Genomic DNA, 19576 nt, shown 5'->3' with positions numbered 1-19576 from the left:
GTTTTCCTCCTGTAGGATATTGTTAGTAAACTATACGCCGTTTCCAGCCCTTTCAGTAATTTTTTTCCTTATGACATAAACATGTTCAAGACATTTTTTTAGAAATGAAGATCACACCATGTGGCCTTGGTCAAATCTGCCGCCCTTACTTGGTTGGCTGTCTCTTCTCTGTCCTCTTTATAGGCTAGCATTTAGTATTTACTGTCCATTTAACTTAGTCATAACGTTCTCCTCCCCTCCATTTCTAGAAACAACTCTCACCAGTATCCAAATCTGATGGACGCTGTTCCGTCTTGTGTGTCTGTTCTTTCTGCCTATCTTATTCCACTTAGTGTCTGCAATACCACCTTCCTGATTTTTTCCCCATACTTTTTGTTTTTGTTTCATATTTTCAATGTTTATCCCCCATACTTTGATTCTTCTCATCTGAATTCTTCCTTTTCTGTTTTCCTTAGATTTCGGTGTTTCCTGAGGTTTCATCCTGGGCCTGTTGCATACTTTTCATTGAGGAAGTGAAGTCTCCTTGATTATCTTGGTTTCACCTTCTACACATTGATCATTTTTATCATCTACACATTACCCTTAACTACTTAATTCCAGATCTTTATTTCCATCTGTATGCTGGAACTCTTCACCTAAGTATCCTACATAATAACTCAAACTGGACATGTTTGACATTAGACTTTTTTTTTTGCCCCATTGGTTTCCTTGGGTAATGTTACTACCATTTCTTAGGGTTTTCTGAAGTTAAAAGCAGAACTTAAAACTATAGAATGAACACGTAGTAAAGATTTTATTCAGCTCACTAATTAATGAAGGGGAACCTGTTAGGGAAAGCTGGTTTAAAAGCATCTGGGGAACTGGGTATTTAAAGGAAATTTGATAAAGGATTTTAGAATAAGTTTACTGGTGTCCTACAGGGCAACAGGCTGCACTCTTTGGGGTTATCTTATCAGCTGTTTTAGAAGTTCCTGTGGTATTTCCACTAGACACAGATCTGCAAGTCAACCTGTGAATTCATTGTCAGAACCCCTAAATAATAGTATATAGCAAAGTTGATGCTAGTCTTCTCTAGAAAATTAATTCCTAAGTGAGCCTACTAATGTTTCATTTGATACTGAAAGGATTTGCTTTCTTTACTTTTTAGATAACTTTTCAACCCTTGTTACCACAGCAAGGAACCTGAAAGGCATTTCAGATTAGTGTTTCTATTCATATGCATGCTGAAGTTGGATAACCACAGACCCATATTCTCTTTTTTGATTGCCTAGATTTTATCGTTTCAACCTTTGACTGCCATCTCTTCATCATTTCACCTTCCATCGTTATCAGACCCTCATTTATCTATCCTTAGATCTGTTTGGTAGCTGAATAGTTGATCTGCCTCCTTATCTGTAGGTCTTAAACTAGTAATTTTGAGTTTTTAGGCCCTTCATGATACAGATCAGATTTGTTTCCAGGTCCAAGTTCTTCCCAGATCCCGTATTTGAGCACTGACGACTTGCTCAGTACTCCTCCATTGTGATTTCTTCATTCCTGTGTGCCATCCTTCTTGGCCCTCTTTAAGCTGAGCCTTCTCAATGGAGTAAGGGCAAAATTAAGTCACCTTTTCTTCTCTGTTTACAATATTACCTTTGATATTGCCTCTTGTATCATTTAGTATAATTTCTGATAATTAATTTAAGGATTGGGCAGTTAACAATGATTTTCTCAAAGAACTGTGAAAGGATTAGAATCTTCTGGATATCTTCCAAGCTTGGAAAGGTCATGGTTCTCTAATGTTTTGACTCTTTAAAAAAGGTAAATGTATAATTATTTTTATTTGTTCAGCCATATAACATAGTCACAAAGAGCATGGACTTGAGGTCAAATCTGTGTTTGGTGCTGACCCAGTTTCTTGTTAGCTTTGTGGTGGTAGGGTTATTTTAACTTAGCGTGTGCCACAGTTTCTTTGAAGGAAGTGAATTTCCAGTACCTATTTTTGGTAAGGTGGTTGTGAAAATTAAATGAAAAAGCATTTAGCCTTGTATATGGTAAGCACGGAATAAACATTACCCATAATTGTTTTTATTTTAGTTTTCCCTTTAAAACCTGTATTTTCCACTAAATATTATTTTCTAGTGTTAAAATATATAATTTGAAATTACTTTGTGTGTTGTACAACATTCAGTATTCCATCATAACACTGGATTGGGTTTGATGCCCCTACATTGAATCAGACACTTAGCTGACCCAGTTCTCAAGTCACTTGGCCCTTTTCCCTGTACTCAGTGGCTCTTCTTCCTCATTTCTGCTCCTTGTGAGCGGGGATTGTTTTGTCTCTCTCGTACCTCTCAACCCCTTGCTCTTCGGGAAGCTGAAAGGTTATTCATTAAAGATAGTGTTGTTTGAAGTCCTTGACATTCTTCTGCAAAAATGGCTTTTTGTTTTCGTAAACAAGGGTGACTTCTATTCCATTTTATTGTGGAGTTTAATACTGCCACTGGGATGTTTAACTTCCCATACCTGCTCCTAAGTCTGGACTTTTTGTTTTAATCTAGTATATGCAGTTCACATCTGCGGTTCTGGATGCCGTTACCTGCAGTCTGAAAGTCCATATGCCTTTACTCCGTACACACAGAGGCTACTTAATTTTGTAACACTTCCCTTTCCTTATTTGGAAAGTAGGAATAATAAAATGGTTTATAAGGCTCATTGGCACATTTAAATTTTGCTTAATAGAATAAACAGAGGAGTAAAGTGTTAACGCAGTTGTGTTTATCACTGGTGTTATTAAACTCTAGTTTCAGAATCTGAAGCCAAACCAAGTGCCCTTTGCAGGCCCACGTCTAAATAGAGTGCCTAAGAAATGGGGTGCAGGGGAGACAGCAGATAAATAAGATTCACTTTCAGTGTCAGTTCTGGACGCGGAAAACTTTTCTGCAGACATTGTGTGTGGGACGTACATTGTAGCTTTTTAAAATGTTACCATCTTTACTGTGAAATAATGCAGCTTTTTTTAGTTTCAGTGTCGCCTCTTAAATAGGTAATAGGTAGTGATGACACTTATGAATTAGCTAGCTCACTGTTCTGGGTTACTAAGTTGGAGATTGGTTTTCCAGTCAAATGTCCTTCATGTGATAAAAATTCTGCATAAGTACTAACGGACCTCTGTGGTATTCCTTTTCATATTTTCCTTTCATACTTGGCCATTTGATTAGGAAGAACTACTACATCCTGAAGTTAATTTTTGTAATCCATTTCTCTTGGTGTTCTGAGTTTTACACTAAGTGAGTGGTTGGTTTATTTCATTTTATTTTCTCTGTTAAAGTTTATTTATTTTGAGAGAGGAGAGAGCGGGGGAGGGGCAGAGAGAGGGAGAGAATCCCAAGCAAGCTCAGTGCTGTCACCACAGAGCCAGGTGTGGGGCTCGATCTCATGAACTGTGAGATCATGACCTGAGCAGCAATTCAAGAGATGCTTAACCAACTGTGCCACCCAGGTGCTCCTGAATCTTTTTTTTTTTTAATCTCCTTCCCCCCCCCACCCCCACCCCCGTCTTAATCTCTTTTCTGTGATTTTGAATTAGCAGAATTAGAGGGAAATCAGTTTCCAGAATGACTACAGTTGAAATTTCCTTGAAAGAATATCCTTCTTTTAAAATTTTAAGAGTGCATTTTTAAGTATAGATTAATATGCCGTTCTGGATTTCCTGAAAGAGTTCTATTTGCCTGAAGAGCTAAGTACTTTTCACATAAAATTCAAATGCTGTTTAACCTGAACAATGAGTAAGTTTGTTGGCCACTTAGCTGGGAACAAAGTCATCGTGAGTTTTATAGTCGTGAACATACCCATTAGTGTTTTTATGCTTTTCCCGTTGAGGTCAGAGTCCTATATGCCATCTATTTTATTTGAATATTTTAGGATTTAATATCAGAGGTTTTATGTGATTATTTTCACAGAAATGAAGGTAGTATGTTAGAAGACTAGGATGTTTCAGGACTTGATAGGGTTATTAACAGGTTGGACTTAAAACTTATAGTTTCAGCTTTAAGATGGAATCTTTTGAGTTCATACTCATTGCAGGTTCTTAAAACACAAATTATAGCTATGATATAGTTTCTATATTGGTGTAACTCACACGTGTGTGTTTTAAAATTTAGTTAATAAAATGCAGTAGGCATAAGAGTATAACAAGAAGGAAAAAAATCACTGTATGGTGAAAATATTTGGGCTCTTACCTGGAGCCAGAGGAGTTCAGTTTGGTTGAAGGTGAGGTAGTGGTGATCTCCGGAAGGGATATCTCAGTGTCAGATTCAGAGGACTAGATCCTCAACAGATGGCGTGAACTTTTTTGGATTGGTAAAGGGTTGAAGTTGGTCGCCCTGGATGGTCCCTTCCAGCTTTGGATTTATTGGTAATCTGGCAGAGGGGGAGGTCCTGTATATATTTTATGTTAATCATAGATTTACTTTTTGGGGGTTTCGTACTCCAGAGTTGAACAGAGCCTGGCAGCTTTCCTTAAAAAACAGTTAGCACTTGGGTAAATAACTGTCTTCTTATTTGCCACCACCCTTTCTATCTTTAGCAAGAGTTATCTGTGAACAGGCCATGGGCTGGTAATGGTAACGGTCACCGGTACTGGTGGACAAACTCGGAAGAAGTCGGGAGTGTTGTTAAGGTGCCTTCGGTAACTGTGGGTCTGAATGACCAGTGTCGCTTCCATCCCTTTGAATGACTTAACATCCCGTGACCTACAGTGTGCATTTCAGAGCGGGAGGTAGGCTAGTGAGACCTACCAGTCTTGGTCACTAACAGTCTTCTTTGCTTTTCAAAGTGAAGGCAGCAGTAGCTTGCTCTTCTCTTGTTTCCATGCTGTTGAGGGTCCAAGTGAAATGGCACTGTGATGTTTGCATTAGTAAAGCTTCTTGGGCGAATCCTGAGATAGAATGGCTTTTGCTTAATTCCTGAATAGGGTGTGGTTGTTCGCGGGTGTGGTACTGCCAGGAGAGGTCTTTTAAAATGCTTCCGGTCCTTGTCCCCACAGTATCAGAATCTCTGAGGGCAGAAGCTGGGCGTTCATATTTTGACAAAACTTCTCAGGTTATTGTGTAATTAATCCTTACTTAAAAGCACTATTGATTGTGTTTATAGCAAAATTCACTTTGAAACTCTATCTCTAGAAATGTGAGACTCACCTTGATAGTGGTTTTTATGAAGTTTCCCCCAATGCATTATTTGGCCACAATGGTCCTATTTATTTGCGATAAGCATCTATAGTAATAAGAGTAATAGTTAATATGTACTGAGCCTTCGGAATAACGTAGGCACCGTGGTAAGTGGTTTGCGTGGATTTGTCACTTAGTCCTCCCAACTGCTCTATGAGGTAAGTTCTTTATCCCCGTTTGGTAGACTGAAGCAGAGAAGTGTATGTACAAGGCCACACAACTTGTTGCTCGTAGAGTCAGGACTCAAACTCAGCCAGAGGCAGTTTGACTCGAGAGCCGAGAGCCGTGCATTTCTAACTACTCTGCTAGAGTGACCTACCTCATGGCTTATTGTGGTTTATTGTCATTATGGTTTATTATGGTAGATAACAACAGTGACTCTTTTCATCTCAGACCTCAGACCCCAGGTCCTCTTTCTGAAAGGCAAGCAGTATTAAGTTTGCAATGTGTAGACAATAGATAAGGATACATATGCAGTCTTTTAAACCCGCATACACACAGCCAGGAGTTTTATAGTGTTTACCCTCTAACATATCTTGGGGGAGATCTTTCCACATTGATACATGTAAATTCAGTCTTTCTCTCAGTGTTTTTGTACTGTTCCCTGTTTTTTCTTTCCAAAATTGACAGTACATGAGTAATTTGAACTTTCTGACCAGAGTTTATTTAGTATATTGATGATGATGTGGGCATATGTGACAGAAACCATCTTTTTCTGCTGCTGAATTGGGTCAATATGTAACTCCAAAGAGAACCCACTTCTTGTTCTAGAGCATGGAAGCTCTTAAAACAAAATCCAGTAATAGATTTAGTCGTGAGTAATTTGCATTGTCTTTGGCACTGTGTCCTGTGATGTCACATGCGTTCTTTTCCCTCCCCGGTAAACAGAATGAAAGAACTCTAGTTGGAGTTTGACTGGAGGCTTAAGAAAAATTGTGAAGAATTGATTTACACAAATTGTGGTTCTTTCTATGATGGTGATAAGGGCCTGTTTGTCAGTTAACTTGATTTTCTTTGGGTATCAGCATTTTTTCTACATAATAAATTTCTAATAGAAAGGTCACATGGATTAAGAACTGTGTTTCGAGTTAAATTGTTATATTTGTGAATTATGTTCTCAATATCGTATTGCTAACAACTCTGTGGGATAGGTGATATACTGATTTCACAGAAGAGGTAAAAAGAAATCGAGAGATTAAGTGTCTTGTCCAAGGTCACAGCCAGCACAGCTAATGTTGAAATCCAGGATATCTGGGACCATTTCTTAGTTCACTGGACTTCAGCCCCTTTCTCCTCATTTCTCCATAGTGTTACAGTTTCCTTTGCATTTATGATGTCATTTGTTATTCACAGCAATACTGTGAAGTAGGCATGACATGTTGTTTATTCTGTGGCTGAGGAGTTGGAGGCTGGAGGCTCTGATTTGTACAAAGGCAGACAGACCCCTTTAATACCTGTTCTGTCACAGGACTTGAGCCAGAGTGTTCTGATGCTGGGTGTAGTGCCCTTTCCTACACACTGTAAGAAATGGAGAAGCAAAGACAAATTTCTGCTTGTGCCCTGTTTTCTTTGAATTGAGAATTTCCTGGGTGTTCCATGAGAAATCTATGTTAATTTTATGTGCTGGGCTCTGGACCACATGCCTTGAATTTGGTATATTCTTGACATCTTATATGACATTAATCAGATTTCAGATAAGACAATGTAGCATCAGTTTGGCCGTATAAATTGCTGACCTGAAATTTCCCCTTCATCTTTGTTGCCCCTTATCTGGTTTCTGTGGTGTACCACATATAGCTGATAATTTTTTCTCATTTTTCTTTTCAGTGAATGGTAGTGTCTAGAAAGGGTATGTCCCTTCAAGAGAGAGGTGCCAATGTCCAACCGGCCTAATAACAATCCAGGGGGGTCACTGCGACGTTCACAGAGGAACACTGCCGGGGCCCAACCACAAGACGACTCGATAGGAGGAAGGTATGTATTGGATGGTAATTCGAAAAGTAAGTGCTGAAAAAAAAATACTTTTTAAAAACCTCATTTTGAGGACAGAAAATTAAATGGTTCACTGCAAATGGGTAATTTTTTCCTAATTTTTTGAGCCAAGTAACACAAACAAAACTGGAATTCAAAGCAGTTCTTTCATCATTTTCCAAATGCGCTAGGCTCAAAAAACAGTTGTCAGTCACTGACATTATCAGAAATCTGATTCAAGGGTCGTTAGCATATGGTATGTGCTTGCCCTTTCTCCTCACTCTCTTAAACATGCTACAGCGTGTCTTTCGATCGTTTGTGGTGCCTTTTCTTTATGCAGGTCTTTATTTACTTTATTGAAAGGAAGCTTCGTTTGTTTTAAGACCTTGAGTTCTGATAACTAGCTTTTGAGTCTTTTCCCCATCTTATTTTTTGCCAGCGTGTGGGTACCGACAGGCTGCTGAGGCAGTCTGACTTTGTGGGCCTCTCCATTCTCGTTTTCTCAGTGGTATGGTGTTTCGCAGGTTTTTCAGTTAGAGTACTTGCCTAGGGGGGTAGTGTGAAGAATCAGATGCATTCTGTGGAATGGAAAATTCCTTGTCTGATTTAGCCAGGGACTGTCATTGTATGTATAAAATACTCAGAACCTCACTTGCAAAGCCTTCCTCTCCAATCCACGTTTAGCTTGCAATAAATCATGGCAAGGTTCTGATACGATTATCTGACACAACATTTGGAGGCACTACCATGTGTATATTGTCTAGCAAATTATAAAAAACTTTTTTTTTAAATTTTTTTTTTAACGTTTATTTATTTTTGAGACAGAGACAGCGCGTGAACGGGGGAGGGTCAGAGAGAGGGACACACAGAATCTGAAACAGGTTCCAGGCTCCGAGCTGTCAGCACAGAGCCCGACACGGGGCTCGAACTCACGGACCGCGAGATCATGACCTGAGCTGAAGTCGGCCGCTTAACCGACTGAGCCATCCAGGCGCCCCTAAAAAACTTTTTTTTAATGTTTTATTTATTTATTTATTTTGAACAAGAGAGAGCGTGAGCAGCGGAGGGGCAGAGACAGAGGGAGACACAGAATCCGAAGTAGGTCCAGGTTCTGAGCTGTCAGCACAGAGCCTGACATGGGGCTCTAACCCACGCACCGTGAGATCATGACCTGAGCCGAGGTCGGACGCTTAACTGACTGAGCCACCCAGTGCCCCTATAAGGAAAGTTTTTAAATGTCACATGTAAGGAATATATTGAAACCGATCCTGCTGACATCAGGCTCTTTTAGTAGGTGAGCATATGGACTTTGGACGAGGACAGCATTGTGTGAAATTACTGCCTCTGCCATTAAATAGCTGCGTGTCCTTTGTTGTATCTTTTAGGACACCTCGGAGTTTTTAGTCCATGCAGTGGGGAGATCTGTTTCATAGGGCTGTTGGTTAACATCAGCAATCTGTAGTATGTTACATTGCTAGCACAACGCTTAGTGTGCAGAGTTCTGTTCTGAAATTGTTTTTTGCTTTATTTTACAATCAGATTATTCGTTGGAGTAGCGACACTTTATTTTCTGTTGATTAAAAAATATCCTTCCCCCATTGTAAAGCATGGCATGTTAATTTTAGTGAATTTAGAGAATAAGAAGAGTATAAAGGAAAAAACCATAATTCCACAATCCACTTCTGACTTACGCTGTTAACACTGGCATGTTTTTCCTTCGTCTTCTTTATTGCTATATATATATATATATTGCTATATATATATATATATATATATATATATATATATATATATATATATATATATATATATGTGCTTATATGTGCTTGTGTTTACACGTAAATAACCTGTACCAATTTGGGGGTGCCTGGCTAGCTCAGTCGGGAGAGCACATGACTCTTGATCTTGGGGTCGTGAGTTCAAGCCCCATGTAGAGATTTTTTTAAAAAGCAGAAAAAAAATCAGTAACTTTTACCTTTTGAACAACTGCAGTTTTACATAGTAATACTCAGGTTCTATTTGGACTCTTGCACGTGAGTGACAGTTTGGTGTTTCACATAGTACACTGGTTCTAAAATCCACAGCGATGTTTTCAGCGCCTTTATTTTTTTCTACCCATTGGTGTTAACTATTTTATTGTATTAATGTATTTTAAAAATATGAGCAAGAAATGGAAATGGTTAATATTAGTTATTAAGATGTATTGGTTTAAAGAACTAAGATAAAGTTGTAATCAAGATAGAACTCTTACTTATTTGTAGAATGGCACATTTTTGCTATAGTTTATTTGCTTTAAGTCTGTCAGTGAGTAGTTCAGTTGGTGCAGCCACTGTGGAAAACAGTATGTAAGTTCTTCAGAAAATTAAAAATAGAATTACCATGCAGTCTAGTAGTTCTCTTGCTGGGTATTTACCCCAAGAAAACAAAAACACTAATTCCAAACATGCATCCCTGTGTTCATTGTAATAGCCAAAATACAGAAGCAACCTAAGCACCCATCATTAGAATGATGGATTCAGAAGATGTGGTGTATATATGTACAATGGAATATAACTCAGCTATAAAAGAGAATGAGATCTTGACATTTGCAGCAACATGGATGGACCTAGAGGGAATCATGCTAAGTGAATTAAGTCAGTCAGAGAAAGACACTACCATGTGCTTTCACTTATATGTATAATCTAAAAAAAACAACCAACAAACAAAAAACAGAAACAGACTCATACAGAGAACAAATTGGTAGTTGCCAGAGAGGAGAGGAGTGGGTGGCAGGATGGGTGAAATAGGTGAAGGGGATTAAAGGTACAAACTTTCAGTATTAAAATAAGTCACAGATGTGAAAAGGACAGCATAGAGAAAATATAGTCAGTAATATTGAAATATATGGTGACAGATGGTGACCACACCTAACTATGGTGAGCACCGAGTCATGTGTAGACCTGTCAGATGACTGTTGCACACCTGAAATTAATATGATTTGTCAGCCATACTTTAGTAATAACGTTGAAAAAAAAATTGTAACTCAGTTGTGAAGGATAAGTGTAGAATTTAAAAATGTGCTTGGAAAAAAAATGTGTTTGGAATGGCAGAAAACATGCTGAAGAAAATAAAGCAGAGTATACTTAGGGTTTTTATACTTTAATCCCTTCTCTCTTTCCATAATGTAGCCCATTTCGGTTTTTACAATTTCAACTTTCACATATCTTCAAAAAACATTTCCCCAGAAAATCAGCACACAGAGGAGGGCCGGTTCCCCCCCCACCCCGCCCACCCCCCCGTTTTAGAAACCCAGAATCATTTGTGTCATTTTCTGTGTCCTTAAAATTGTTTTAAAAACATGACTTTTAAAGTCTTTATGTTCCATTGTGTGGCTATACCATAATTTAGTAATAACTCTGAATAGATATATTTTTCCTCTTTTTATGTGGATAAGTGTAATTAATGACTATGACGTATAAATTTAGACTGTTAGCCAAAAAAGTCTGAACCAGTTTGACTAAGAATGCAAATTTGTTCATTTGGATTTTATTTTCCCCTCTCAGCTTGATTCTTTGCTCATGATAGAATCTTGAACCTGGAAAGGACCTTTTCATCGAAGCCCAGAATGACATTGGAAGCCCTCGTAGACTGTGCTATACTAGAAGTGAACTAACCTCTAAGAAACCTCTCTTTCGATTTGGGGGAGACAGAGAAGATTGGGATAAATTGGGAGGGAGCAGTTACAACTGTATTTTTGTTCTCTTTAGCTGACTCCTGTTGATCAGCTTTCCTGAGTAAAATGCTGCTATTAGGCTTTTGACTCAAAAATAGACGTGGTCTTGAAAATGTATTCATAGCGGTGCAGCGTTTCAGCTGATGGGCACAAGAGCAGCCACTACAGTAGTGCCCCGGTGGAGTGCTCCCAAATGTTTTTATACGCCTTCTTTTAGTAGAGACTCAGAGGAGCTCTGCTAATAAGTAGGTAACCCCTATTCTCTGAATGTGGTAGTTTGCTCAGCATTCTACAACTAGTATGTAGAGTGAGGACCTGATTTCCAACCACTTGACTCTAAGTCAGTGATTATTTTCGTCACGCCAAACTGTTTTTACTGCACAAACCGCTCAGTTCCTATGATGAAGGACTTGGAAGAGGGTATGAAGTATGTATAATGGAAAAACCTCCACTCATTCAGTTGAGGACTTCAGTAGCAGTATTTCCCTCCTAGAATTTTTGAATGCATTCATTTTTGTATTCACTGTTTTCTTTCAGACTTGCATTAGGCTCTTCTTTGCAAAGTGTCCTTCCTGTGACCGGTCCTGCCCATCCCCCAAATCAAGGTCATTTACGGTTTCCTTTCTTTTTAGGAGACTAGTTTTCGTTCATTCTTAAGCTAAAAGGAATTTGGATCTTTGGGATGTATTTCATATCTCCTGGTTATTTTCTCTGCTCTGTTTCCCCTGTCCTCCTCTGTCCATATATTAACTAGACATCCTCCTCTATTATTTTCCTTTCCGTTTCTTGTGTAGTTTTTTGGTTTATAGGTGATCTGTTCTTTTCTGTACTCTATCGGATTTTTTAATGGAGTGAGGAAATGGTTGAATCCAGTCCTCTCCACCTGCCCAGCCCCATTAAAAAAAATTTGTCTTCAAAGTTTTAGTTACTCATTACAGAGTAAAACCTCGATTATGAGATCTATAGGTTATAACTTTTTCTTAGCATTGTCAGAGCAGGGATTTTTTTTTTAGCCAGTGTTAATTATACAGAAAGGAAATAGATTTGTGTTTCGCTTAAAAATCTATTTCAGTGGGATGGATACAGAAAAGCACAAAAATAAGTATCCGGAGATAGGTCTGTGTTAACATTTTGGTTTTTATTTGCCTTTAAAATACAGCTTAGCATGTAGCTGATTACACTATAAATATGGTTTTGGACCCTGCTTTGTTCAAAACTCAGCATCTTAACAAACATTTTCTCACATCATTACAATTTTTTTGGTAATTGTTACAAATGGCCACATGATTTACTGAACCACTATACAATGTTTTCCAGATTTACTTTTTAGTTTTTGGATAGTTAAATGGTTGTAATGGGCAAAATTTCTGCGAAGGCTTAAATGTTTGTATTTCAGGTGTCTCTCTCTCTTTTTTTTTTTTTTTTTTTTTTTAAGAGAACAGGAGCGGGAGAGGGAGGGAGAAAGAGACTCCTAAGCAGGCTGCATACTCAGTATAGGCTCCATCCCACGACCCTGAGATCGTGACCTGGGCTGAAATCAAGAGTTGGATACATAACTGACTGAGCCACCCAGGCGCCCCTCAGGTGTCTGTCTCCACTTGGTCAAAGGGAGTTTTTTTGTTTTGTTTTGTTTTTTTTTTACAGTCAGTTTGTTTCACATAAGTTTTTTTAACCCATTTACTTATCACCATCAGGAAAAAGAGTGCTTTTTCTCATCATTCTATTCATGTTATTTTCACTGTGCATTTTTCTGTTAATTTAATAATGAAAAAAATCACATTAATTTTCTTGGTGTTTTTATACTAACAAGGTTAAACATTGGACAGATGTTCAGGTTTGAGGAATGAGATCTGAATGAAAATACTTTTTTGTTTGAGAATATTTTTTGGTATAAGCATACCAATAAGTTTGTTAATCCCCCTTTGTACCACTGTACAGGAGAACTGGCCTTTAAAGCATTCAGCTGACATGAGCCCCTCTTGTTACAGGAACCCTCTTTTGTTGAATGATCTCCCTCAGTTCTTCACCCATGTGTTTTGAATGGTACTTATTCTGTCTTTGTTGTTGTTGTTTTTTTTTTAAGTTTTATTTATTTATTTTGAGAGAAACAGAGACAGGGTGAGCTGGGGAGGGGTGGAGAGAGAGGGAGAGACCGGAATCCCAAGCAGCCTCTCCACGGTCAGCGCAGAGTCTGACATGGGGCTCGAACTCCCGAAACCATGAGGTCATGACCTGAGCTTGAACCAAGTTAGACGCTTAACCAACTGAGCCACCCAGGTGCCCCTAGTTATTCTTTTCCAACATGATCTTAACTCAGCTCTTGACTGTCCATCGCCAGCGCCGGCCAGCCTTTTGCCAAAGCTGGGAGAATCTGCAACTCTCCCGTCTTTCTGAGTTCATTGATGGGGCTGGGGCGGTCCTATGATTCAGACTGGACGCTTTCTCTTTCCTGGTAGCAAAGAGAAGATGCGAATCTGAAGTAGCCAACTGCACATCTCCTGCGTTAGGGGAGAAGATGAACAGACAGAGAAAAACAAATATATTAGTACGTGTGTATTAAAGTTCTGTGAAGTTTCAGTCTTTTAGTTCTTGAGAGCTGTGTAGACTCTTGCCCTCTCTAGGTTTGATTGATTAGCTATTGTGTGCAATCTGGAGATGTGTGTGCATTGTTTCAATCAAGCCTCTTTTGGCTTTAAGGAGTCCTGTCCTGCCTTAATGTACTTGTAAGCCCAACTCAGTGTAAGGTCGTTCTTACTCGTTTGTAGAACACCATGCTGGTAAGCCTCATGCTGGCTGGTAGTTATCAAACTGAGAGTAGAATAGCCTTTGTTATAAGCTGTTCCAACTCAGTGGGGGAAATGGGCGTGCAGGTGATTATTAGAGTCAGGTGAGAAACATTTCTAGGGATGACCTCATTGATTTGGCCTCTGAAGGCTGAATTGAAGAAGCAGTTGCAAAGCAGGTGTTACATGTCAGCTATATTTGTCTCTCTCTACTTGACACGTGGTGTCATTAGTTACAGGGCGTGGATTGTATTTGTAATTTTTTATGTCACTTGTTACTTTGCTCTTAAGTGGTAGGTGTTCAACAAATACTGGTATGGGCTCCAAATAAGAAGGTTTACTTTCTTGGCATTTCTAGGCCCAGAGATAGGACTGCCTTTTATGGGAAAGGTCATGCGAAGGTGATTGACTGCAGTGAAGGAAGAACTGAAATAGGGCACGGTCGAAATGGACTGTGTAACAGGGTGGGCTGGAGCACCCTGCCGCGGGAGCACACAGCTCAGTAATCCGTATAGGTGACAATCGAGCCGCCAGCGGACATGCCATCTTGGGTCAGCTGCAGGCCCTGCTCGCGGAGTCTGGGCACTCGGTACTCGGGTAGCATTGCTCTGACAAGAGAGCACACTGAATTGCCCTCTGGCTCTCCAAGGCTTCCCCCAGAAGGGTTTCATTTCCACTCACGTTCCCTTGACAGAGCAAGTTATGCGGCTGCACATAACTTCCGAGTAGTTCGGCAAGTGCCCCCCCACCGTGTGTTCCGCTCAGAGGAGAAATGGGATATTTGTAAACGGTACATTATAGCTGTCAGAGGCCCTTGAAACATTTTTCATTCTTCCTCCCATGTCTACAACAGACCCTTCGTTCCCCTCTATTCTACTTGGTGCAACATAGCCATGCGTCTGGTATGTTTTCTTCATTCTCCTACTCAACCAGTATGGATACCATTTTCCTATTCTTTTTTTTGCACGTACCTTTTGTCTTTTTTTTTATCCTGATCTTTGCTGAGGCAGATGGAAGTTCAAGCTTTATCTTCTTTGGGAGGAGGAGAACATTAAAGAGAGACAGGAGTTAATGTGTGAAAATGACCTCATTGTTTCTTAGGACCAAATTGAAACCACTTTTATAAACATGTATACTAGAGTTAGCCAGGTAACTTGCTAACTTGCTTCTTTTAATAATGGTGAATCTTACTGCTGTAATTAGATACTCTTGAGTTTCAGCCACAGAACCATATTTGCATATACTTTTTCACTTCTAGTGATGCTTTGGTAATGCTGAGAAGGCCTGTCTGTCCCATCATGCCTTTGGACAACCTTTGGAGGCAAGGTTTACAGGGTTGTGGTGGTGTGTTTTGTTTAAGTTTATTTATTTATTTTGAGAAACACAGAGAAAGAGCACAAGTGGGGTGGGGGGGTGGACAGGATCCGAAGTGGGCTCTGTGACTGACAGCAGAAAGCCCAACGCGGGACTCGAACTTATGAACCATGAGTTCATGACCTGAGCCAAAATCAGATGCTTAACTTAGCCACCCAGGCACCCTTACAAGGTTGTGTTAAACACTGGCATGGTTGCCTTGGTCTGAGGAGGAACAGAAGCTACTTTATTGTAGTTGGAAGTTAGGCACAGTGGAGTGTGTGTGTGTGTGTGTGTTTGAGAGAGAGGGAGACCGAGCATGAGAAGGGCAGGGGCAGAGACAGAGGGAGACACAGAATCTGAAGTAGGCTCCAGGCTATGAGCTGTCAGCACAGAGCCCCATGTGGGGCTTAAACTTAAGAATCGTGAGATCATGACCTGAGCCAAAGTTGGACGCTTAACCGATTGAGCCACCCAGGTTCCCCCAACACGTTGGATTCTTAATAGTTACCCGTGTTAAGTTCTTTCTTGGACCAACAGAGTAATATCTCATGTGTTTTGCTAGCTTTCTTTGCAGTATAGGTATCTTGCTTTATTCACCAACTGTGAGATTTTGTTTAAAAGTCACATCATAAAAAAAAGGTCGTATCATAAGCATATTGGGAACCTGTAAGATGTCAGCTGCTGTAGATTATTTCTTATCCTTACTGAGGCTTTACTCTGATCCTTCTGTCCCTCAATATGAGGGAATCTGATATTCACACCAGTTTTCACACATGTTTTCTCCATATCGGAATGCATTCCTAGAAGAGTGTTAGTGTGAATGAAAAACTGAATATATACAAAAGCTTCTTCAATAGTTGAACAGCAAGTTTAGCATCACCTATGGAAGGCAGTTTTTTGGTAATAGGGAAAGCAAAAGAAAGCAGGAGGTCTCCTTTTTTGACATCTTTTCTTCCATTTTTCTCACATATCATCTGTAAAACCTTAAGCCATTTAATCTGACATGTATACAATTAGGGACAGAGGTACCAGCTCTGAAGCTGAAGGGAAAAACTTCATAGCTATGGATATAGGCCTTTTACTTTTCCCCCTGAGTCCCTAGGTACAGCTGCCAGGTTTCAGATTGAGAGAGTCAGAATGCCTGGGCTCAGTTGTACCATTCCTTGCCTAGGGACTGGGTGATTTTGTGCAAGCCTCATTTCCTACGTCTTTAAAATGGAAATAGACCTGCCTTGAGTGTCATCTGAGAATTAAGTTGGATAACACAGTTAAAAAAATTAATGTTTATCACATAGTCATACCTTTAAATGTATGTGTTCTGGGGTGGTCTTAATAAGTTTTACTCAGTTATAAAAGCCAGTCTAGCTATGAAATACTCAATACTGCATCACTCATCTATCACTAATGACTAATTTACTTTGGATTATCTTAGTTTTTATACTCCTTACCCAACTACTTTGTAAAATGGTGGTGGTGGTGGGGGGAAACGGTGCAAGTATAATGAGCTGTATGTTCCCTTTTGTGGGCCGTCTTTTTCCACAGTTTTAATTACATGCAGTCCTTCTGCCTTGTTCTTGTTACACAGTGAAGTAAGCACTTCTGTTTACTCACCTGTCCTTCGTATACCCTGGGTAGTTGAACATACAGAAATGTTGCTTTTGCCTCACTGTTTCCAACTCTGTCAATCTCCTACTGCCAGCCTTACTAAGGACAAAATCTAGATCCTTTGACAAGGCATTTAAACCCTGGCCTGTCCTTTCAACCTTGTTTCCTAATGTAGCTCTGTGCTCCGGGAAATTCATATCATTTGCCAGGTGCCATGTGGGTTTCATGTTTTCCTGCCTCTGCCTTTCCCTATACTCTGCGCTTGACTCGAACATTCTTTTTCTTCAGCTTTTCATTCTTCGGGGTGTGGTTTAAATGCCATGTAGTCTATAAAGCCTATATTCTCCTCCTAGAAGTAATTTTTCCCTTTGTTGAGAACTTAATAGCATCTGGTAGATCACTTTGTTTTATGAGGCACTGACCTCTTTGAGGACAGGAACTAGACTGTGTGTTATCCATATTTATATGCCTTGTCATGACTTGCATATATTTGAGTTGGCAAACCTGACAAATCTGTTGAAATGAGTAGTTTGTTCCAGTAGTTCTCAACTCCGTCCTGTCCCATCTAGTGCTCCCTCCCACTCTGTAATGTGTATCATATAATGTAAACCTTTTTATTATGATGCCCCTTTTGTTTATCAGTTGTTTTCATTCTACTTGTTTATTTTTACGTTACGTTTTATATATTTAGAAACATTTTATGTTTCTAGACTGTTTAGACGGATATTTTGTGTTTCTTAATTCATTTCAAGATAATAAATAAGATCTCAGTAGGTAAATGCTTGGGTGCCTTGACACAAGATGGCACTGTTTTCAGACGCTTGCATCTGCGTCTGAATTTATTGAATGTGACAGCTACAGGAACATGCTTAAATGCCATAAGCAGCATTTTCTTTGTAGACTTCTTCAGAATGATACATGACCCATGGTAGAGCTGCCAAAAGGTAATCTTCTGTTGATTCCCATGGATAACTGGAGAAATGGTATATAAAAACCATGCAAAACGAATTGAAGCCGAGAAGTTATGAGCATCTATTTTACCTATATCATGGCCAGATTTCAAGTTTACTCCTAAGGTTTTCATATATTACCAAGGCTACTTGTGGTCTGGGTCATGGGACTGGGTCATGGGACAGTCTTTCATGGGGTCCTGCTGTTCTGTATACTTGCATGGCTGGCATCTTTTACCTCTAGGTCCACACTCGCTAAATGGCAGTAACACCCTGTTCCCTAACATGTTTTCAAAATGTTCCCTAGAGGGGAGAGCCAGTGATGTTTAAAACATTGTTTTATGAGATAAATAAGGAATTCTTTACCATAAATTACAGAATCCATTAGGCTGGCATTTTTGCCATAACTAAACATGGGAACACTGGTCAGACTAATCAGCTTCCATTTTGTGATCAGAATAGAAAAACAGTGCATTTTGCTGAGAACATTAGTGAGCTTTTTGTTTAAAGTGCTTTAACTGAACTTTCCAGCCTGATGATTGCAAATCAGTGACTTATTTAAAACATGCATTTAATTTATGAACATTATAAACAAAGCATTTAATTTTCAGAAGACAAAATTATGATGTTAATTGTGTATATAAAATATAAAGGCATAAAAATGCATGTGTGTCTGTATACACACAAAAAACATTTGGAGATTTAATGAAGCCCCGAATAATTTGTTTGGTAGTATGTACATGTATTTGAATTGTGAATATGTCTGGCACGAAAAGTAATTTCAGACAAAATTTAAGACGTGATGTATTAACTACTTGTAACTAGCCACTCATTTTATCTACCATTAAGAGAAGAAGAGCTCTTTGATACAAGATTTTGCCCTTTCTTAGATGCCCTCTGGATTAGAGATGGTTTTTAACCCTTTGGACTACCAACTATTTTAATAAATAGCAGTAAAAGTAAATTAAAGTATCTAGAAAGGGGCAGTCACTATGATTTTCCTAAAAGGCAACAAGAGGCATTTGAGTCTTGGAAGCACATAACCCAGAGTTGATTGGTCTGTTCTCTTGTCAGCTGGGTTTGTTTAATGTGATCTGGCCCTTATACACTTGCTAAATAGGGAAATGATGTCAATATAATGTGGAAGCACTGTTGGCTCATAGGCAGTATTTCCTCCAGTGGTAATATATGGACTGAAATGGGATAGCCTTTCAACTAAAGTGGAAGATTTGGTTATTTATGAAGATCTTATGAAAAAGCTTAAAAATCTTACAGAAATGATTTAAAGAATTCATTTGCAGGAAGTGCTATTTCAGTGACTTCTAGAACCACCACACTGGTTAAACACGCCTGGTTAAACACTCTAAGGAAGCTCAAAACCATTTACTCCTGTATTTATAAAGGAAGAAAATGAGAAAAAGGAATGTCTCCCCCGGAATTGTATTTTTTTAATTTTGTTGAAGCTGGTCTTAAGAGAAAATGTCTAAAAATTCACACTCGAAAGGAGAAAGTGCAAATGTAAGATCCCAAAGAGTGGACCAACTGTGATTATTTGGTGCAAATGTTAGGGGAGATTTAATCTTTAAAGTTGGTGATGTTTTGTTAGGAATGTGATCATAAAATAACATAGGTTTGAGTGCACTATGCCTAATCTTATTTTCACCATTAGCCCGATTATTTTTAGATTTTGCAGAAAGTGAGCTTTTTCCTCAGGAATATCCGTAGGATGATATAAAAGCTCCTGAACATACACACCCACCCATTTATCTGCCTATCCTTAAGTTGTATTTTACTAAATGGGCTCATTCTGGTGCTATCAAAAAGATTTTGTCATGAATTTTACTGTGTTATTCTTGCAAATTTGATTTATCGTGGATATAAATTTTACTGGGTCTTAGATTATGCTTTTTAATAAAGATTAATGTTGAGCATTAAGGTCTGATAAATCAGGGAGTTGTTGAAATGAGCTAAAAGGCATCAAGGCTTGTTTAG

General features: G+C 39.0%; 1 protein-coding gene across 19 annotated transcripts in view; it reads left to right on the top strand.

Annotated features, from left to right (window-relative positions):
• The window catches only part of TRIP12 (thyroid hormone receptor interactor 12), a 138848-nt gene that overhangs the window by 32660 nt on the left and 86612 nt on the right, over positions 1-19576 (top strand). For all 19 annotated transcript variants that reach the window (XM_027048439.2, XM_027048433.2, XM_053215917.1 and 16 more), the window contains one exon: positions 7035-7181. In XM_027048439.2, coding sequence (XP_026904240.1) covers positions 7084-7181 — 98 coding nt within the window. In that variant the 5' untranslated portion in view covers positions 7035-7083. Of the gene's footprint in view, positions 1-7034; positions 7182-19576 lie in introns of those variants that run through there.

Source organism: Acinonyx jubatus, chromosome C1 (assembly GCF_027475565.1).
Source record: "Acinonyx jubatus isolate Ajub_Pintada_27869175 chromosome C1, VMU_Ajub_asm_v1.0, whole genome shotgun sequence".
NCBI classification, from domain to species: Eukaryota; Metazoa; Chordata; class Mammalia; order Carnivora; family Felidae; genus Acinonyx; species Acinonyx jubatus.
Note: the sequence above shows the minus strand (reverse complement) of the source record. Positions and strands in the feature narration are given on the sequence as shown.